Source organism: Peromyscus californicus, unplaced genomic scaffold, assembly GCF_007827085.1.
Source record: "Peromyscus californicus insignis strain IS unplaced genomic scaffold, ASM782708v3 Scaffold_15__1_contigs__length_86483966, whole genome shotgun sequence".
NCBI classification, from domain to species: Eukaryota; Metazoa; Chordata; class Mammalia; order Rodentia; family Cricetidae; genus Peromyscus; species Peromyscus californicus.
In genome coordinates this window covers 51176695-51199652 of record NW_026294447.1, presented here as the reverse complement: position 1 = coordinate 51199652, position 22958 = coordinate 51176695, and the positions used below count along the sequence as shown (strand labels likewise).

The 22958-nt window shown below is 48.9% G+C and overlaps 1 protein-coding gene across 2 annotated transcripts in view; it reads right to left on the bottom strand.

The window, feature by feature from the left end:
- Slc24a4 (solute carrier family 24 member 4) overlaps window positions 1–22958 on the bottom strand; it is a 149282-nt gene that overhangs the window by 48551 nt on the left and 77773 nt on the right. For both annotated transcript variants that reach the window (XM_052738822.1, XM_052738823.1), the window contains exons 3-7: window positions 9226–9302; window positions 7107–7181; window positions 4072–4156; window positions 3210–3313; window positions 2395–2469 (exon numbers count right to left, since the gene is read on the bottom strand). In XM_052738822.1, coding sequence (XP_052594782.1) covers window positions 2395–2469; window positions 3210–3313; window positions 4072–4156; window positions 7107–7181; window positions 9226–9302 — 416 coding nt within the window. The remainder of the gene's footprint in view (window positions 1–2394; window positions 2470–3209; window positions 3314–4071; window positions 4157–7106; window positions 7182–9225; window positions 9303–22958) is intronic.

The following is a 22958-nucleotide window of genomic DNA, read 5'->3' as shown; positions in this document are numbered from 1 at the left end:
CGCATCCAGCATCTCTGAGACAAGACACAAATGAAGGATGCTCTGTGGCCAAGGGAAGGGGTGGACTCCACAGCCAAGTGTAGGAGGAGGTGGCAGGGATGCTCCCAACAACCTGACCATGGAAACAAAAGGGTCCCTACATACGGTACCAGAAGAGGCTAGGGGCTCTTGTCTGGACTTGGGTCTACTGTCTGTTCAGTGGGCAGCACACACAGGCCCTGCTTTAGGAAGTCACTTCAAGCTCCCTAGTTAGACATCATTGGGAGCCTTTTGGACCCAAGGCTCTGAGGAAGGCCACTCGACAGAGGGAGAAGGAGAATCTGGGATGCTTTTACAGGGACAATTTTAGCTTATACAGCCCAAAGGAGGGCTACTGGCATTTACAGGCAATGACAGCAAGAATGTGAGGGGAACAAGACATGGAGACAGTTCTACACCATGAGGTTTTTTTTTCTTTCACATTTGAGATGAGAAATATATAATATGTAAAATACATAGTAAATATGTTACAACAAATCCAGGCAACAGAAAAACAATGACCTTGACTTTAACTCGACTGCACAAATCCAAGTGTTTAAAGTGAATATTTAATTCACAGTCAGGGAAATTTACAAAAACTGAAGAATGTTCCTGGGTCATTTTAGTGTTTTATGAGGAATAATTCATTATCTGGGGAATCACTTCACAGTGGGGAGGGGGGCACCATCCCTGGGGTCAAGCCCCAAACACTGGCACTCGTCTGCTTCTGCAGTGGAGGGCTGGGAGAGTTTCTGGACGGGCAACAGATGACATCATTGAATATTCCAGGGACTTTCTGCCAAAATGATTACCAAAAGAACGTCAGGCTTTTATGAGTTATTTTTATTGCCCATTTATGGTATGTTTAGGGTACTGTGGATTTATCTTTTGAAATTTCACATAGGTATCCTGTTTCCCCTCTCAATGTCATTTTCTGAGTGTGGTGGGAAGTTTCTGAGCTGGCCTTGGTAATCCTACTGATTATCTATGTTCCCTCTGAACATGGGGGGAGGGTGGAAGCTGCTCACTTGCCTCTGGCCATTTCCAAGGTGGAAGCCACAGCCTTTTGGTAACCTGACCTTCTCACCTCCTCACCTCTGCTGTGAGAGCAGGCGCCTTGCAAGCTACACTGTGGGATGGCCTACAAGGCCCTGAAGTTAGCTGACAGCTACCAGAGTGTTCCCGAAGAGGGTACTCACCTGACTGTGTGTCCTGAGACCCTTCTCTTCCTAGCTCAGCCACCTCCAGATTTCTCACTTGCGGGGTCACTGCTTGCTGTCCTAAGCTGTTAGGTTTGGGGACCCTTTTTTTTGACAGCACCTCACTATAATAGCCAAGACAGGCCTGGGCCTCACATTCCTCTTGCCTTAGCTTCCCAGGAGCTATACCTCTGACCCTTGACTGCAGGTGCGCCCCCCACCCATGCCCAGCTTTGGAGGAATTTTGTTATAAAGCAGTAGATAACTAATATAAGGGGAGTCATACCCCTGGGTCTAGAAAGATAGAAAACTGACACCCATGTCCTTGGAATCAGCATGCCACAGGCATCTGTCCTTGTGCTTCACTGTAGAGATCAAACTGTTCCCCTATGGATGGCACACACTTGACAGTGTGCATCACTGTATGGGCCACAATGCCCCCCCAGCCCGTGGGACCTGAGGGAGTATATTCCACACTGACGGACCCCAGGGGTCTTCTTTTGGCTCCTCTGCCTTTTCACCCTTGCCCTTGCCCCTGGCTCCCAGCTGCCCCCTGTGATGGCTTTGAGGCTGCCCTCTCATGTGCTGCAGTGTCGGACCCAGAAACTTGCTTCTTCTTACTTACTTTGCAGTACTGACTCCAGGCCCTTTCTTGCACACTCTAGGCAAGCACTCGGCCACTGAGCTACATCCGCACATTTCTACAGTTTTCATTCTGAGATATGGTTGCCCCAAGTCACCGAGGTTGATCATGTTCCTCCAGCCACAGTCTCCTGGTTATCTAGGTGATAACCCAGCTTGAAACCTGCTTCCTAGAAGCAGGTCTGAAGAGTGAGTGGGTCTCAATGTAGGGTTGGGAGGGCCTCATGTGAGTTCATGCTTGAACTTCCACCTTATATATATATTTTTCCCGAGGCTTTTAATCATCAAAATAGTCCTGGATTGAGTTGCATTATGCAGAGACCAAAGATGAGGTCTTCAGAAAGGGAGGCGTAGTGTGGGTAGAGGTGTGGGTAGAGGTGTGAGGGGCCCATGTGAACACAGAGAGGGGTCAACACATTCCACTGTTGCTGCTGTGACATCTCTTCGTCATAGGGTCAAGAACAGACAGGCAGGCACCTGTGCCTTCGCAGGGCCCTAACCACCCAACACTTGGGGTGTTTTGGGGGTGACTCACCGCTATGAGCACGACGACAGAGAGTGTGTAATACACAGAGTCACGGCACACAGCCCACCATGTCAACCGCACCACCTGCCAGGGCAGAGACAAGTCATCAGCTGCCATTGCCTAGAGGCTGGGAATGCAGCCAGCTGCCCAGAGAGCTGAAGGATGGGCCTCGGGGTGCCTCCCCACCTACCTCTAGCTCCTGGATACAGCTGGGGAAGACAACAGAACCAAATAAAGTTCTCAGGTGTGGGGAAACCAGAAACTGGCTCTAGTCCTCTGTGGTGGTGGCTAGGCACATTTCACAGCAGGAGCTGGCCATTGAGGTAGAGCAAGGAGCATCACCATGTCCTGTCCGCTGCCTACCTCTGTCACCCTGAGCAAGGTAGGGCCTTGCCATGATCTTCTGCTGTGAGGCAAGCCTAACATTCCCTGAGACTCTGACCTCCTGTCAAATGGGTTCCGACCACAGTTAGCCTTGTGCCTGCAGAGGAGGCAAGCAGCCCAGATGGCTCTAAGACCTCACTCCAACCAGGGTCCAAGGAGATCCTTCTTAAGTAGCTGTTGCTGTTGCATGAGTGCCCACCATAAACTGGCCAGGTCCACCAACATGGCTCTAGCCTTTCATGCTCTCAAGCTGGTGGAAGGGAAGGAGTGCCAAGGTCACTGCATAGGGGAGGACATGGGTTCAGAGGAGAATGTAGATAAATGATATGACCAGGATCATCAGGGTGTCCCTATTGCCACCTCGCCAACCATCTCAGGAGAAGCTCACCCCCATTCTACAGGGTATTGGTTAGGCAGGCAAAGAAAAAAAATCTACTGACCTGTCCAGCAAAGAGTCCACACACTCCAATGATACATAGGATGTTGAACACAGCAGAGCCCACAATAGTCCCCACACCGACATCTCCGTGGGTAATGAACACACCTGGAGTGAGATAATGGCCAAGCCAGAGAGTGGGGCCCTGGGAACCTGCTATTCCCATGCACTTATGTTTTGCTATTCAATCAAATTAAATGTGTCATCGTCATTATATGTATGGTGTGTGTGTGTGTGTGTGTGTGTGTATACACATGTGTATACATGTATACATGTGTGGTAGTCAGAGGACAATTTTCAGTAGTGGGTTGTCTCCTTGGGTTTAGGGGATTGAACTCAAGCCTTCAGGCTTGCATGCTAAGCACTTTTACTGGCTGAGCCATCCCATGTTTTTAAATAACTTTATTGAGACATAATTAACATGTCTAGTGATGCAGTCCAGCAGTTTGGCAGATCCACAAAATTTTTTTTTTTTGGTTTTTTCGAGACAGGGTTTCTCTGTGTAGCTTTGCGCCTTTCCTGGGACTCACTTGGTAGCCCAGGCTGGCCTCGAACTCACAGAGATCCGCCTGCCTCTGCCTCCCGAGTGCTGGGATTAAAGGCGTGCGCCACCACCGCCCGGCACAGATCCACAAAATTTTACAACCAAAGCCATAATCTAGTTTTAGAACACTGTCATCTCATAAGAAGCCCAGTGCCCATTAGGATCCCACACTCTAAGAAACCACCAATCTACTTCCTGCCCCTCTGACTCCTTGGGCTTACAGGTAGGGAAACTGAGTCTCGGAGCAGGTAAATGCCCCACCGCACCGGGCAACAAGGCATGGCTCTCTCTGCACTGTGTCCTAGCTGTCTGGTGTCCTTACCAATGACAGAAGCAAACAGTTCTGGTGTCGAGCTTCCTGCAGCCATGAAGGTGGCACCAGCCACATCTTCACTCAGATGAAGTTTCTGGAACAGAGAGAACACAGGCGACCGGGGTGTGACAGGGTGGAGTGGACACAGCCACTCTGCTGGTGGGCAGCAAAAAGCTCTCAGTGGCCCAGTTCCGGTCTAAGCCCAGCTTTGCAGCCATGGCCTCTCCTCCAGAAGCACACACCCCATGCCGTCTGCCAGACTTCAATTCTCCCTTTCCCTCCTGACCCATCTGTCTGTTCTTCATTCTCTACACTCTTAGATCCCTGTCCACGACTCTTGAGGAAGTCTTCCCAGCATTCTCAGAGTCAGCCACACCCTCTCAGACCCCATCTGTTTTACCCTCATCGAGCAGATTCTGTGATGAGGGTTTGCAGTACACACGCTCACCTTTCCCTCTGGACCACCAAGGTAGAGCTGGCATTTGCCACCTGTGGGTCCCTAGAGCCTAGAACAGGTTGGAGTCTGCAGTGGTGTACAATGAGGGTCTTGAAGCTGTCCTGAGGCTGTGGGATCTGGACCCCAAAACATGCCTGGTTCCTACATTCTGGATGCTTCTCCATGGCAAGCCCAGCACCCAGACAGAGTCTCAGACACCCAGAGGGCCTGTTCCCAGGATTGAGCTGGCATGGGACAAGGTTAGGAACTTTTTGTATGAGTCCATGCTGCTCAGCAAGGCCATGTTCCGGCCATGGAGGTCCATCATCTGATCCCAAATGGAAGACAGGGAACCCCTAGGTAGCCCTAGGTGGTCTGGGCTCTGGAGTCCTGCAGGAAGTTTGGGGCCAGCATCTCCTCCCCAGTGGTCAGCTAGCTACAGAAGGGTCAGAGCTCTGGTCTCAATACAGACTAAGGACCTAGCACTGCTCCCCAAGTCCACCTACCTCAATGCCGCCCAAGGGACGTCTGCAGAGGAGTCAGGTGCCCCACCTAGCATCTGCAGCCACTTCTGCAGGATGGTGCCATGCTGCCTGCTGCTCTGTCACTCCCTGGCCTTGCCCTGCACCTTTCTTCTCCCTAGAATCCTTTCTTCTCTGCTTGCTGAAAATACTCCCAGTTTCCCCAGCCTGGACAAACGCCATCTCCTCCAGGAAGCCATCCTAGGCCTCTGCTTAACAGTGACCTTCCCTCCCTCTCGATTCCTTGTCATCAAAGGTCCTTAAAGGAGGACTAAGCCCAGAACCCTATTCATCCTCCTGTCCTTCTGGCCACAGGCAACCCTGACAGCACCTGGCAACCTCAGTATTTGTAGCCCTAGCCTGTTTTCATGGCTTTCTCTCAACCTCAGAGGGCAAAGAGGTACCCACCCCTACTGCTGTGGTTTTCCAAAGCTATCAGCCTAGGAGGGGCCTGGATGTGTGCTCAGTGTACGTTAGTATGATACAAGGTATTTCCCAAAAGGCTCCTGGGGTAAAGGCTTGGTTCCCAGTGCAGCGGGTGTTCGAAGCTGGGCTTTGGGAAGTGACTGGATCACATGGGCCCTGACCTCATCCATGGATGAAGTCACCAGTGAAGTCATAGTTTTGATGCTATGATCTGAAGGCACTGGAAACTTTTGGAGGTGGGACCTTGAGAAAAAAGTGGGCCACTAGGAATGCATTCTTGGGGTAGCAATTTGTCTTCAACACCTGCCTGTCTGCTTCTGGCCACCATGAGGGGAGTAGCTTTGTTCTATCAACCCCCCTGCCATGGTGTCAGCCTCATTACAGCCTAGACAGAATGTAGCTAGCTGACCGTGGACTTAAACTCCTGAAATCAGTGAGCCTAATAAAGTATCTTCTTCCTTAAACTAGTATTTCAGGTAGCTTGTCAGAGACGAAGATCTAACTCACGTAAGTTAGGACCCATGGCTGCATTTTTTTCCTAGGTGAGGGCAGCTTCCAGAGTAGCCACAGCACCCTTGCAGGAACCACCGTCCCCCAGCCTCCATCCTAGGGGCCCTGAGATAAAACCCTCTGCACTAACCTCCCATGTTCTGTGTGTGTGTGTGTGTGTGTGTGTGTGTGTGTGTGTGTGTGTGTGTGTGTGTGTGTGTGTAGGGGGAACAGGGAAGGGGAAGCCTGGAATACTTCTGCCAGCTCACAATTTGGGGGACCCAGGTTCTAAAGCAGCCATTCCCTGCTTTAGAATGTACTGTGCCCAGAAACAAGCTGAGCTGAAGGCAGACATCTGTCCCTAAGAGCCATCTGTCCCCATCCTGACACTGTGACCCCAAAGAGCTGGGCAAGGGGTGGCAAGTCCCCAAGGGGCTGCCCATGGCAAACGCTGCAAACCAAAGTTTTTTTCCTCCTTGGTTAGACACTACAAGAAAGGCACAGCACAGAGGGCCTGGGGTGCTGCACATGGGAAAGGGAAGACGAATGAACAAAACAGCTAAAGGGGACATGGTGTAACCGGGGGACAGAGAGGACTCCTGTCACCATGGCTTAGTGTTCACCCAGGGGAGCACTTAGGGAACGCGGGTTCCCTCGGAGACTGCCGGCCATGGTTTATGGGAAATGTGCCAATGCAGTCACAGGCTTGCCTGTTCCCTTGCTAGCCAGATTCGGCTCACACCCCATTAGAACAGTGGTTCTCAACCCGTGGGTCGTGACCCCTTGGCTCCCATATCAGATATTTACATTACGATTCATAACAGTAGCAAAATTACGGTTATGAAGTAGCAACAAAAATAATTTTATGGTTGGGGGCCACCACAACCTGAGGAACTGTATTAAAGTGTCGAAACTTTAGGAAGGTTGAGAACCACTGTTTCTAGAGTATGATGGCCTGGAGGGTGACTTCACAGAGCCCATGGCTTCTGCTGAGCTTTGGGATGGGACGTCATCACTGACATTGGTTGGCTGTGGCACTAGGCAGCTATATGATGGTCTTCTCTACCAGAGTGCGTCTCTCCTATCCCAGCCTTCCTGTCCTTGTCATCTGTATGACAGACGCTCCTAGTCACCCAGGGCTTTGTGGAGGGTTCCAGGTCCTTTGCACGTACCTCACAGATCTTCTCTAGGGATGGGACAAAGAAGTCATCACACACGATGGCCAGGGCGTAGAACATGTAGAGGGCCTGTGAAAGGAAAGCTGGTTTCAGGGAAGGTCCTTTATACCCACACCAGGCAGAAGCACAAGTGGACAGTACCAGCAACTGAGAATTACTCTCCCCGTATCCTCCCCGACAGACAAGGAAACTGAGGCCTAGAGAAGGGAAACAGAATGCTGAGCAGCAGACAGTCCTAAGTCCAGGCCACACAGTCCTGTGTTTCCCCCCAGCACTGCCACAGAAATCCAGATCTGGAGCTGGGCAGGGCAGTGCATCCCTGCAGCCTCAGTCCTCAGGATGCTACAGTAAGAAGATTGCAAATTCCAGGCTAGCCTGGGCTACCTACCTAGTGAGATCCTATTTCAAAAAAATAAAAGAGAGGAACTGGGAAGACAGCTCAGTTGACCAAGTGCTTGCTGTATAAACATAGGGAGCCGAATTTGCATCTCCTAGTAAGAGGGGATGGAATGTGAATGCCAGGATGTCTGGAAGATAATAACTCCATCCTAGAAATAATACACAGGACCGCAGTTCAAAATTTGCCCACAATTCCCATTCTAACTGCCACTTTCACTAGTGGTTTATCGTGCCAATCACAACTTCACTCATTCGTCATCTTATGTCCTTGTTCTCCACCAGAGAATTAAATTACCTCTAGAAAAGACTAGTGGTTGACAGAATTTAAATTTATAAGCAGTGCTGAGTAGCCCAACTGCTGAACGGGAGGAAATTTGCTGGGGCTGATTTGAAGGAGGAAAAAAAAAAAGCCAACTATGACCAGCTTCACTTTCTGGCAATCATTCAACAGAGTCTTCTACTGGTTCCCACAAGGGCCAGAAAGCAGTTTGGGCTCTGGAGACCACGAACTTCAATGCAGCTTTGCAGTCCTGCCGCTGAAGCTCAAAAGCAGTCACAGAACCTGGGTGGTGGTGGCACATGCCTGTACTCCCAGCACTCGGGAGGCAGAAGCAGATGGATCTCTGTGAGTTTGAGGCAGCCACAGAGATCACAGCAATGAATGGAGTGGCTGTGTTGTAACAAAGAACTTTACTGATGAAGGGGCTGGGGCTGGCTCATTTAGTAGACTGCTTGCCTAGCATACACAAGTCCAGGGGTTTAATCCTCAGTATGACATAAACTGGACAGGGTGGCATACCCCTATAACCCCAGCACTTGGGAGATGCATGAGAAAGGGTGGGTGGGGGGAGCGGATCAGAAGTTTTTGGTCATCCTCAACTACACAGTAGATTTGAGGCCAGCCTTGATACAGGAGATGCTATCTCAAATAAACACATAAATAAATAAATCAACAAATCTTTGTAGAAATAGGCAGGGGGGTGAAATACTTTGGGCTTGACTTCCTCATTCCCACTTAAGTTGCCACTGAACTCTACTGTCTGCCATCAGGGTTTGTCTGAATATGGAGAGGAGATGGCTATGGCCAACCGCCCTGAATGTGCTGGATCTCCTCTGAATGTAAAGGAGAATGAGAAATGTGGCAAAGAGATTTGGAAAGCAGTCACAGGAATCACGGCAGCCAGCATGTACAGAGGACCTGTGTACCACGCCATGTCTGATGCAGTTGATATCTAGTCCTGATGTGTACATGGGGGCCATCACCCCTATTTTATGAAAGTAGAAAATGAGGCACAGGAAAAGAACCACGTCCTTGTGCTAGGAGTGGAGACACTGGGCAAGTCACCCGACATTTAAGAAACGTCTCTTGTTGGGCAAGATAGCCTAGTGTCTAGTCTCTTCCCAGGCTGTTGCAAGGATTAAAGAAGAGTTCAGATACTCTATGGCAGTTGTTCTCAACCTGTGGGTCACGACTCCCTTGGGGGTTCTATATCAGATATTTACATCATGATTCACAACAGTAGCAAAATTAGTTATGAAGTAGTAACAAAATGTGTTTATGGTTGGGGGGGGGTTCACCATAACATGAGAAAATGTATTAAAATGTCACAGCATTAGGAAGGTTGGGAACCACTGCTCTATGGTCATTATACACTATACAGATGGCGTTCCTGCACCCAAAGATTAGTGGCTTCTGGCCCCTGAGGACACTTACACCGAGGATGTGTAGCAGGACAGCGCCATGCTGTCGCTCTTTGTTGGAGAACAGGTCTGTGGGGAACTCGTGAATCGCTGGAAGAGAAAAGGAGACAGCAAAGTGTTAGGTAGCAGGCACCATCAGCAAACCCACCTGAGAACCACAGTCCAGCAAGCAGCTCAGGACTCCCTGGTTTCAGACTAACTGACCAGGGGGAGGCCAGCTGGATCTCAGTGTGGGGCAGACCGGTGCTTTTAGGAGAATGCTGGTTGCTGGATTAGTCACAGATATCCCAGTACTGGAGAGCTGATTGGGATTTAGATCTGCCTTGGGTCCTGAAAGAGAGTATAATGCACTTCGCACACACCGGGACAGCTGCAGTCAGGAAGACAGGCACTGCTGGTGGAATGAGAAATAGGGTGGCTTTTGGAGCGCTCCAGACAATGACACAGTTTGCCCAGGGACAACTCATCTGCCTCAGAGTGCCCACAGCCAGTGGAGGAATGGTCCCTTCTCACTGTGCGTTATCCCATGCTGCTGGGATGCTGTCACAATTGCCATCCCTCAGGTATCTGGAAAGATAGCTGGTCCACAGCAGGCACTCAATAGATGTCCTAGACAGAAACCCTGCTCTGTAAATACAACATGGCCCTAAGCTCCGAAAGCGAATGGTATAAAATCTCACTTTTCAATATCAGATTCCCTTGACGAGAAACTGATTCTGGCAGCTATCCAGGTACCAGAGAGCCTGCCCACTTTGAAGCAAGAAGCACTTAAAGAAAAATGTCTTCATTCCTTTCTTTATATTTTTATTTTCTAATCAAACTTCTTATTAAAGAATTACAGCTACCACATCAAGGGCCTGCATCTGCTACTTGGAGATGGAGAATTATAGAGGAAGAGACTCCACATCCCTGTGGCTGGGATTCTGTTTCCAGAACCTCTGGGACTTTGCAGCATGGATCCTTAGCCAGTGGTTCTGCCCAGAGCTTTCAAGACATTTCCTGATTCTCAAGGCAGTGTGAGGAGAGCTGGCAATTTACACAATCCTGGGGGCATCTTTGAGAATGAGAATAAATCTCTGCTTTTCAGAGATGGAGGACATGTCATCTGGCCTCCAGCCAGGATGGAGCTGTGGCTTATATAAATCACTTTGTCCCTGGTACGACTAGACTTTTCATACAGCCCTGCTGTCTTCCCCGCCCCCCTAAGTGCATGCTGGAAGGCTGCAGGGTACAGTGAATGTCATCCGTAGTCTTAATTTTGGCAGTGAATCAGTAGGTGACCTGTAGAGCTCCCAGCTGCTATGGGCCCCCTATTCTCATGCCCACCCAAAGCTTTTCACACATGGGGATATAGGTGCTGAGATATACATGCACTAGCCTCAGAGAGAGAAGTGACTGGGTGACAGAATCCAAGACTCTGGATTCAGGGCCTCAGGTTCATCTACTTTGGTGTTTTGAATAAGAAATGTCCCCCACTGGTGCTGGCATTTGAATGCTTGGTCCCTGGTTGGTCTGTTTAGGGAGCTTTGGGAGGTGCAGTTTTGCTGGAGGAAGGACGTCATGGCGGATTGGCTCACTGCTTCATACTTGTTGGTGAGATGTGATCTCTCTGTTTCCTGCTCCGGCCACCATGCTTGCCTGCTGCCATGCCTCCCTAACCGTGATGGAGCCTTATCCCTATCATCCTTCTGTAGGTTGCCTTTAGTCATGATGTTCTGTCACAGCAACAGAAAAGAAACTAACTAATCCACCTACCCATGGGCTGTGGCTGAGTCACCTAACCTCGAGGGCCCTCTGCTTCTTCAGTGACAATCTGTTGTGAAAACACAAGGCTGGGGGAATATGTACGGCACTCCTTGGCTTGGACAGCAAAGGCTTCAGTGGGTAGAGGGCCGTACCGCCCCTCCCAGTTGACTACTGTACCAGCACATTCTGTCCCCATGGCTGCAGGTGATGTGCATCCTTGGTTTGTGAAAGTAAGAGAGACAATAAAACGGTTTTGGCAGCGGGGGGTGGGGGGGCATGACTAAAGACAATGAGAGTAAGCCACAGACTGTAACAGGCCACAGGAGAACACGCCTGCTGGAGCAGTGTCACCCCAGGTCCCTGAGGAAACCTTCTCTCTCTTTCCGAAGCTTGCCAGGATGAGGAGCACCCAGACCATGTTAAAGTGTGTGAGGCTTGCAGGTCTGAGAGGACTCATTGCACACACACCCCTGCTCAGATCCACCCCAGGGAGGAGGGAGGGATCAGCAGGGCACACACACGGCTTTCGAGGTCACACCTAAGCTTTTAAGCTGCAGAAATCCCTGGTGGCAGGTGTGGGGGGAGGAGAGATTTGTCTGCAGGCCCTGCAGCAGGCCCCCAAAGCTCAGGGCAGTAGGATGATGCCAGCATCCTCCAGAACCCAGGAGGAAGAGGAGGGAGCCAGGAAGGCAACATGATGAAAGGCAGCCTTCCCTTTGGACCTTGGGCCCAGAAGGACTTGTCTCTCACTCCTGATTCTGGACATACTTGGGCATCCTTATACACAGTATCTCCCCATTTTGCACTCTGCTTTGGTGTATATGCAAAGTTCAGGACATTTGGAGAGATCTCTCCTGCTACCTACCTTCGTGAGCATTAAAAGGGAGACCCTATGGGCCCTGGATCAATTAATACCCACAATTCCTTCAGCACCTACACACTGCCATTTGAAGTCCCCATGGAACACTTTAGCATGGGGGACACAGAAAGCTACTGGGTGGTTTTTCTGCCAGCATAGTCCTTTTCAAGCTATACTTTTGCCAATGGTGCTGCTCATCAAAATGTATGAATTTATTCAGTGGGCATTTCCAGAGCGCCCACTCAGTGAACCTGTACTCTGGGAACTGCTGAGTACTAGACTGTGTATTTTGAGCCTCCTTGAGTACAGCGACTGCATCTTAGAGGGTGACCCGACTTTCAGAGACCACCAAAGCCATTGAGAAAGCAGAAGCCTATTAATGTGAGAATACCCCTATCCTGAAAGAATAGGAGTATCTCCAGTATTTACTCCACACCAAAGGTTAAGCAGAGTGCTGAGTCTCAGGCATCTGCCCCTGTGGCAAAACTGGCTCAGTGCATGGGACAAGCTAACAACTGCCTGTTTTAGTTAGGGTTTCTATTGTTATGAAGAGACATCATGACCATGGCAACTTTTATAAAGAAAACCACTTAACTGGGGCTTGCTTACAGTTTCAGAGGTTTAGTCTATTATCGTCATGGCATTAAGCACGGCAGCATGCGGCAGACATGGTGCTAGAGAGGTAGCTGGGGGTTCTACATCTTGATTGGCAGGCAACAGGAAGTGAACTGTCTACCACACTAGGCACAGCTTGAGCATATGAGACCTCAAAGCCTTCCCTTCCCTACTCCCCTGTAGTGACATACTTCCTTCAACAAGGCCAGACCTACTCCAACAAGGCCATGCCTCCTAATAGTGCCACTCCCTATAGGCCAAGCATTCAAGCACAAGTCTATGGGGGCCATTCCTATTCAAACCACTACACTGAGCAATGGTGAAAGGCCTCTGAGACAGTGACCAATGGGTTGAGCAAGCCACCACTGACTTGGGGGAAGTGGAGGACATGAAGTGAATCCACAGAAAGGGCACCCATGTTAAGGCCTGAAGGTCACATTGCCAAGAAAGCCCTAATCTCCCAGACAATCCCAAGAAACTCATCATTCCCACTTACTGATGAACAACCTAGCCTGCAAGGCTAAACGAGTCACCTACAGCCACACAACCACAATAGTGGACAATTGAAGAACTCGAGATGAAGCTCAACCAACATGTGGCTTTCCTCAGCTGAGTATCTTCTCCACAACAGGCATACTTCTGAGGGACAAGGCCTCGTATCTGAGGGGCAGGCTCTGTTTTCTGGGATCTCAAAAGGCCATGACAAGAGATTATGCTCCTGGAAAGAGAGATATGCCTGGCATCTCGCTGGTCAAGTTCATCTGCAGCCCACAATCCACTACAAATTCCATGGATCCAGGGGAAAGCCAGCATGTGTGGTGATATTTTAATTGTCCTGAAATGTGATTTTGTTTGTATGTTAATAAATAAAGTTTTCCTGGAGATTAGAGGTCATTAGCGAGCCAGGAACAGAAGTCAGGTGGTGGTAGCCCATGCCCTTAATCCAATCACATGGCAGGCAGAATCTCTGTGTGGTCAAGAACACAGCCAAGCATGGCGACACAAACTTTTAATCCCAGTACCAACCATAGAGACCTGGAGGTCTGTATGGACAGGCAGTGACAAGGAAGTCATGTGGTTGGGTTTAGAGCCAACGAGAAGGCAGAACAGAAAGGCAATAAAAAGACAAGTCACACAGGAAAAAAAAAAAAAAACTCTCTCCGGGGAAGCAATGGCAGCAAGTGGTAAGCTAAAGGTGGTCTTGGCTCTTCGCTAGTGTTCGGATCTCTTGGGCTTTTAACTCTATATTTGACTCCGTGTTTCTTATTTAATAAGACTGTTTAGAAATTCGTCTACAAGCATGGGTATTCTTCAGTCTCCTTAGAACCTTTGACAGAACTGACTGCTGCTCAGGCCGGGGAGATGGCTCCGTAAGTAAGTACTTGGTGTACAAGCATGAGGACCTGAATTCAAATTCCCAGCACCCATGTGAAAGGTGAGGTATGACAGCGCATGCCTGTAGTCCCAGCATGGATAAAGGTGGATCTCTGGGGTTTGCAGGCCAGCTTGACCAGCTATAACAGTGAGCTTCAGGTTGAGTAAGAGACTATGTCTCAAAAAAGCAAGGTGGAGGGCTAGAGAGATGGCTCAGTGGTTAAGAGCATAGACTGCTTTTCCAGAGGACCTGGGTTTGATCCCAGCCCCTACACTGTAGCTAACCATCTGTAACTAAAGTTCCAGGGGATCTGACACCCTCTTCTGGCCTCCATGAGCACCAGGTACACATGTGGTGTGCAGACATACATGTAGGCAAAACACCCACCCACCCATGTAAAAAAAAATAAATCTCAAAAGATAAAAAAACCAAGGCAGAAAGCAACGGAGGAAGATACATATGTGTGTGTCATCCACCCATCCATCCGTCATTCATCTATCTGCCTGTCCACCCACTCATCCATCTCTCCATCCATCCACCCATCCACCCACCCATCCATCCATCTACCCATCATCCAGCCAGCTATCTCTCCATTTTCTATACGATAAGGTCTCTATTTTGTGGCGTGTAGTTCTCTGAGTTTTAGAAATGTGTGAGGTCATGCATATATCCAACATCATACTCCAAGACAAAATAGTTCCATCACCCCCAAAGTCCCTTGTGTTGAATATTTGTAATCAATATCTCCCTAGTCCCCAAATCCTGGCCACTAGGGGTTATTATGTGCCCTTTACAGAAGGTCCTATCAATGGAGTCTTATTACAGGAAACCTTTTCAGTCAGCATCTTTCACTTAGCAAAATGCTTGAAGAGACATCCACCTTGTATGCGCCACCTCTTCGGACTTCCTTGTTTAGTTTCTTTGACACTCTTGCTCCTCTCTCATCTCCCTTGGCTGGGACCATGTCCATGGCAGGACCCTTGAATGCTGTGTTCTTAGGGCCTCTTCCCTGTCTTCTCTTCTCTCTGCTCATTCTCTGTGGTTTTGTTTTTCTAATCTCTACAGACACCTCCCAAATTTCAACATTGCCAAGCAGCTGTTGTCACACAACCCTTGGCAATCATATAGGCACCCCAAACCTCAGTGAATGGTCCACCATCTACATGGGCTGCAGGAAGGAAATCCTGGCACGTTCTTAATATCTCCCATTTCCTCCAATCCTATGATACAGGAAAGACCATGATGCATCCAGTTTCCATTTTACTTCCTTGGACCTTCCCATGGGGGACTAGTCCCATACACCATCATACGCTGTGTTCTGATGAGCCTTGGCTTGCTTGTGCTATGGTTCTGACTGTGAAATAGGTCCTGTTGACCATGGGGACTTCCAGAGCAGAAAAGAGGTCATCTGTCTTCTCACTGCTGTTTCCATGGGCAACCATGGCTACAGACACCAGCAGGCTCTACTGACAATAGCCCCACATCCTAATTTCTGAGCAGGGAGATTTGGGGTTTGATTCTTCTATTTCCTGCTTGCTTCAGTCCATCTGTGCTGCTGTAACAAAAGATGTTAACCCAAGGTGCTTACTAATACAGAAAACTTACTTCTCATAGTTTTAGAGGGCCAAAAGTCTAAAATCAAGGCCTTGCTTCCTAGGTCATGGAAGCTGCTATCTCTCTGTGTCCACACATGGATGGGGTCAGGCAGCATTCCAGAGTCATCCCCACCCCCCATGGTACTGGAATTTGAATCATGGGCATTATGCATGTTAGGCAAGTACTCTACCCCTGCCTATATCCCCATTGCTCTTTTAATTTTGAGACAAAGACTCTCTAAGTTGCCTGGGATGGCTTTAAACTCACTTCAAGGTCCAATTGGCCTTGACTTTGTGGATCCTCTAGACTCAGCCTCCTGAGTAGATGATTTTATAGGCTGTGCTACCAGGTTTGCCAGAGCCTTGTTTCTAGGGATGTTAACTACCTCAGTGGTAAAAGCAGAGTGCTCATGACCGAGCCAACTCCCAAAGTCTACCTTCTAACACCATCACTTTGGGGGTTAAGATTCTTTGCAATTCTTTTTTGAGATGGAATATCATTGCATAACTCAGGCTGGCCTTAAACTTGTGACTCCTGCCTGTTTCCTGAGTGCTAGGATTACAGGTATATATCACCACACCCAGCTAGATTTTCTCATATGAGTTTCTCATATGAGTTCAGGCCACAGCACCTCTTCCTCAGCTGTTCCTGTACTTTTCTGAGTACCTAGTTCCCTGAATTAAATTCTTTTCTGTGTAAACTATCTAAGATGGTTTCTACATCCTGTAGTAAGTTGACTTAAACCACCAGCCTCCCTGAGAGCTGAGAGAGAGCCTGGGAAAGCTTATTTTTCAAACCATTCTTGAATCTGTCCCCCTTTTCATCTCCACCTCCGACAGCATCTCCTGCTGGACCATCACTCTGATCTTCTAGCTAGCCTCCTATCTGTTTCCATCTAGCAGCTAGGCAGCTTCTCAACATACACAGAAGACAAATGCTAAAGCTGGTCCAGACCTTCCAAGCTCAGCACTGTCTGGCTCTACCTGCCTGTATGGCCTGGATCATCCCAAGGTGTACTCTCAGCTCTAGCCATGCTGGCCAGGCTCATACTACCAGGTCCTGGCACAACCTGCTACCAGACCACGTTCAGGAGGTGCCTTTGAGGTGTCAAGCCTTTGGCCTCCTATCTAACTGAAGGGCAACTGAAGAGCCTGCCCAGAAGGCTTTGTGAGCCTGGCCTGTCTGGCCCTGCATCCCTGGCACTAGGCTCTTAGCCACAGCACAGTGCCCCTCCACAGACAGAAAGCCCACAGAGCTGTGCTTTCTGTTGGATGCAAATCTTTCCCAAACCTTTCAATTAGTTGATTCTCTTTAGGGAATGTAAACTGTGAAGAGAATTTTTTTTTTTAAAGAAACTGCCTCCAAACATGCCATTTTCTTTGCTTTCTGGTAAAAATAACCCCATGTTCTAAGCCATGACGTTTATTATGAAACTATGAAAAGGAGACTGGGAGGCTGGGAAGTCGTTTAAATAGCTTCAAATTTCCATTATTTCAACTTACATAAGGTATGTGTTTTAGAAACCACTCAGGCGCCGGGAGCCAAAAGCCAAGAAATCAAGATTCCCCACCCCCAATTCATTGGTTTAAAATAACTTTGCTGAAAATCTCATGCCTTTCATGGGCAATAGTTCACATGTTAAGGTCTTATACCACTGCTTCCTGTCCCAAACAGGAGTAAACATAATCAGATGGAGATGTTGCCTTAGCCAGCAAGAAAAGGAGTTTGAAATCCTATCTTCAGTACATTCTTAAAATAGATTATGCACCAGAAAAAATAAATATGATTGAAAAGCTCAGCAATAGGATTGTTCCTTCCTGGAATTGTGGAATTTTATACCTGTCCAGATAGTGCATCTTTGTTTATTTCCACCCAGGAAGGAATGGAGGTTTATAGGTGTCGAAAGAGCTGTGGGCTCCAAGCCACCCTGCCAAGCCCCGAGGATGCTGAGCACCCTTGCTGGTCTCATCAGGCCCAAATCTTACAGGGGACGTGAGTGTCCAGAGAGGTCAGCTGTTCTACTCAGCATCCCAGGCAGTTGGTGGCAGAATACCAGGAGCCAGAGCACAGACTATGGTAAGCCCAGACAGGACAGCACATCTGACCTGAAGTTCCTGGACCACGGGCTTGCAGCCATCAGGCCCAGTGCCCAGGGCTCAGGCTCAGTGACCACCAGCTCCAACTCAAGTCCAAGTGCTGCAGCTTGGATCTTGAGTGTCCTCTGAAGGTTCATGTGTTGAAGGCTTAGTCCCCCAGGTATGACGATCAGGAGGTCACAGAGGCTTTAAAGGGAGTTCTAGTGGGAAATCCTGTGGTCGTCAAGGACATGCCCTCAAAGGGGATTGTGAGATCCTATCCCATCCCTCCTCTCCTTTGATGGCTGTGAGATGACATAATTTCATTCTTCTGAATTCTACTGTCCACTTATTGATTGGATCATTTACTCTTTTGTTGCTTAATTCTTTGACGTCTTCCTATATTTTAGATATTAATTCCCTGCCAGATGAATAGCGACAAAAATTCTCTTCCATTCTGTGGTTGACCCTTAACTCTGTATGTGATCCAGTCAAATCATGTTTGGGTACACGATCCACAGGACCAAAGTCACTTACTATAGACACAGCTTCCTATAGAGACACCTGTGCCTGTCGCACTGTTCACGACAGCCAAATCATGGAAACAGCCGAGGTGCACAGCAGATGAACAGATAAAGAAGCCGTGTTGTAGCGGGGCAGTGGTGGCACACGTCTCTAATCCCAGCACTTGGGAGGCAGAGCCAGGTGGATCTCTGTGAGTTCGAGACCAACCTGGGCTAGAGAGTGTGTTCCAGGAAAGGCGCAAAGCTACACAGAGAAACCCTGTCTCGAAAAACAAAAACAAAAACAAAAACAAACACAAACAAACAAACAAATGACCTTTTATGCTCAATATCCCATTCCATCCTCTTAAGGAACCTGTGAAATATCACCATCCGCTCCATGCACTGAAGGGCAATCTGTCAACAGACTGGACTGTACAGCAAGAACCACGGAACATTTCTTCTCTTGGTCCAACAATTCTTCATCCGGTGTTTGTTCTAAGAATAACATTTCAAATTGGGGGTGGGGGGTGGGGACTCATATATGAGGACGCTTGGTACTGCTGACCATAAGACAGTGGGAGCCACCAGCTGTCCAGGAAGACGATCACAGTCAAATTATTGTGATGCTTGTCCCAGCACTGTTGCTGATCTACATCCTTGAATAAGAAGGGCCAGAGCCCTGCCTTCCTGCAAAGCCTGTTGCTATAGATTTTAAAGAGCAACGCGAGAGTCACGTGTGGTTTATTTACAGCTGTGAATGAAGACACCTATGCAAAGATCCGGAGGCGACCCAAAGAGACTCGGGTAGGCACAGCACAGAAAGGATTCTCCATGGCTCCCCTCTGTAATGATTTATTATCAACATATTAAGTCAACTTACTGTGATTCATAAGAAAGATTCAAGGGTAAAGGTGACACATGTGGCCCTGGAAAGAGAGTAACAGATTTCAAGAAGGCAGGTAAGGAAAGTGCTAGAACATATATGATAGCAAAGTGAAAGGGGAACAGTGGAGGGCAGGAGGTCACAGCAATCAGGGAATGAAAACACAGGGTAGGGGTCAGGGGTATGGAAATCAAACCTAAGGACATATGAAAACGTCATACGGTGACCTGTTACATTGCATGTTCATTAAACAATAAGACAATGCATGAACAATGAATCCAGTACTAGACAGCACAGTGTGGCCCTTCCCACACCCATGAGGCCCAAGAACTGTCAAGACAGGGACATCAAAATGCTAGGGTGAGGGAGGAGCTGAACAGAAAAGATCACAAGTAAATCTCTCCACTAATAGAGATATTCCAGGTTGCAATTGGAGTGGTAGGTACACCGTTAAGTACATTTGTCAAAACACAATCAGTGTGCTTAAAAAAAAAAACCCTGCATTTTATTGTATAAAAGTGATACTTCATAAGGGGCTATGGATGTGTCTCAGTGGTACAGTGCTTGCCTAGTGTGAACAAGGCCCTGGGTTTGAGTCCCAGCTACACACACACACACACACACCTCCCTCACACACACCACAAACGAAAACCTTAAAAAGTCAGAGCTGACTTTGTCACAGTCCAGTAAATAGAAGCATGCCACTACTGACATCCCTAAGGGCCCCCAGGTGTGCCGTTCCTCATGACAAGGACGAACAGGTGACCAGCACCCAGTTCCCACATGTGCACAGGGCACACGTCATCTATAGATAGATGTGACCTTGATGGAGATGGTCACCACAGTCGCTGCTTCCTGAAGATGGATGTATCTCCATTGGTCAGAAGTCAACTGCAGACGCCCCAGAAGCCACCAGGGAGGCTCTGGTACGGGGACCAGTCTCAGGTAAGTTCTTGTCAATGTGCACTGTGTCTTCCAGGAAACAGGAATGCGGGTGTCACCTGAGCTGTCACTGTCATCATCGGTGACAATGGATCTCAATGTGCTGGGGCCAGGCCTCACACACTCCCTACACACTCGTGATGGGCAGAGGTGGCTGCCTGAGTGAATCGGGGCCATGTGTTAACTGGAGCTGTCTCTCCACCAGCAGAAACAATTATTCATTGTCTAGCGAGGGCCAGATGGCAGCGGGCTGTGGAAAGTCCCCAGGCTGGACTCGCCTGAGAATGAGCTGTTTCGGCTGCGGGTCATGATGTGTTCCTGCCACTCATAGCCAAACGGGCCATGATCTGGACACTCGGGGTAGGGTGTCACCGGCAGAGTTTCCTAGGACTGTGAAAGGAGGCAAAGTGCCATACACCTAAAGTCCTGGGGTCCATCCCATGCATAGATGTGAGCTTGGCGGACATGGTCACCACAGCCACTGTTTCCTGAAGATGGACGTACCTCTATCTGTCAGAAGTCAGCTGAAGAAGCCTCAGAAGCCACTATGGAGGCTCTGATGCTGAGACCAGTCTCAGGTAAGACCCATCACACTTCTGGGCATCCAGAATCCAGGTGCTGGCAAGACTGAGTGACGGTTAATTCTGTCAACCTGACTGGCTCTACAATCACATGGGAGACAAGCCTGGACACAGGTGTGGTGGAGTCTCTAGACTGAGCTGAGTGAGGTGGGAGACCCACCCCAAATGGGGGGGCACCATTTCACAGGCTGGGGTCCCCGACTGAATAAAAAGGAGAAAGTGAGCTGAGCACCAGCATCCATCTTTCTGCTTCCTGACTGAGGACACAATGTGAGCAGGCACACTCCAACCACAGTGACTCCACTATCGTGCTGGACCATGACTTCAGAGCTGTGAGCTAAAATAAACCCTTGTCCCATTCAGTTGCCTTTGTTGGGCATTTTGTCACCACGATGGGAAAAACAAGCAGCACAGACTGGTATAGACTGGTTTCCACGGCAGCCTCAGGGAGCAGATGTTCTGGGTCCCTTTCAGCACCTGGTAGTGGCCAAGGTCCTTGGTATTTACTGGCTGGTAGACATGTCACGCCTCTGTCATCCTTGGTCTTCATTAGGCATTCTCCTCTTGCTGGGGTCTCCATATGGCTTTCTCAAAAGGACACCAGGCACTGGCTTTGTCCAGCATGACCTCATTTTGACTAATCAAAAAGTTCCTGTTTCCAAGCAACTGCACAGTCATAGGTACCAGGGATTACGGCTGTGATGTGGTTGTTTTGGAAAACAAGTCACCCTCCATCATATATAAAGACTGACCCCTTTAACCCTGTTCACAGAACATGGGTACCTGAAGCACCCCTGTGAGCACATGCTGGGCCATGGCAACAGCCTTTGGTCACGGTTAGGTTCTATAGTGTAGGTCTTAGGATTTGCTATACAACTCAGGCCAGCCTCGAACTCAAGGCAATTGTCCTGCCTGAGCTTCCCCAAGTTCTGGGATTATAGGTATGAGCCACCACACACAGGTCTATTTTGTTGTTGTTGTTGTTGTTGTTGTTGTTGTTTTCGAGACAGGGTTTCTCTGTGTAGTTTTGGTGCCTGTCCTGGATCTCGTTCTGTAGACCAGGCTGGCCTTGAACTCAGAGATCCACCTGGCTCTGCCTCCTGAGTGCTGGGATTAAAGGTGTGCACCACCGCCAGGCTCACACGGGTCTTTTATATCCTATGATCTATGGGCACTGCCCTGAGTCATAGCTGTTATCCAGTGAAATCAGCAGCGTCTCCCTCCAGGGTGTCACTATTTGGCTGATACCTTTCATGGGGCACACTACTCTTTTGGAGTATGTTGAGCTGGAGAGAACATCAAACCCATTTAACCAAGAGAGTTCAAATTGCTGCTCAGCCAGGAAGGATCTCTGTGATTCCCCAGGGACACAAGGTCCTTCCCTGTCCCAGCCAGCCTCACACTCAGCCAGTGGAAGATGGGTTGGGGAAAGGTAGGTTCTTGGGTTCAGGGGCTCCCCAGCCTGAGTGTGAGGGGTGGTGGTTCAGGCTCTCTCTGACAGGGAGGAATGAGGAAGGCTGGCTCTTCTGTCCTCTCACAGGCGCTGGTCTTCAGGGGAGGAAGCTGAGAGCTGGTTGCCATGTGAATCGTATGTGCCAACTTGACCAGGCTCTCAGAAGCAGCTATTTAATCATATGCAAATCTAGGCTTTACTGTGAGCCCGTTGTATAAATGCGGCTAACAGTTACCATCTGCTGAGTTTAAGGAAACGACATTACTCCCAGTACTTCGGGTGTGAATTCAACTCCACTCAGGTTAGTTGAAGATTTCACAGCAGAGCTAAGGCTTCTGGGAGAAGAAACTCGGCCTGCAGACAGCACCCTAGCTTCTGTGTATGAATTCTCTACTGCCTGCCACTCATGGTGAGCCTGTAAGCCAATCATTTAAATACATCAATGCCAATAGGACAAACACACACACACACACACACACACACACACACAGAGAGAGAGAGAGAGAGAGAGAGAGAGAGAGAGAGAGAGAGAGAGAGAGAGAGAGAGCACTATGGTTTGGATGAGTGTTCCCCCACAGATTCCTGTATTAAGGGGTTGGTCTCCTGGGTCATACAATTGGCAGGTGAGATGGATCTTTAAAGGGGAATGCTCAGAGGGAAGCCTGTAGGTAGCTGGGGCGTGCCCTCAAAAGGGGATTGTGGGAGCCAGGTCTCATTCCTTTCTTCTCTTGCTTCCCACTGTATGTGTAGAGCCATTCACTCTAACAAAGACTCTGGCGATCCTGTGTCTATTCAACAGAGGCTCAAAGCCATGGGGACCACCGGATTTGGACCAGGACCTCCAAAGCCATATGCTGACAAAATGGAACCTCTCCTTTACTGATCAATTGCCCCAGGTAGCTTGTTATAGTGACGGGAAACTCACAAACGCACTATATACAAATACCATCTTTACAAGGATTGATGGATTTATAGCTTCACAGAGAGATACAAGGTGTGTGTGTGTGTGTGTGTGTGTGTGTGTGTGTGTGTGTGTGTGTGTGTGTGGTGCCTATCGGCTCAATTTCTCTGGAGAAGCTGCCGTTATTCTGGACCTTGCCAGGCTTGGGCTGGGA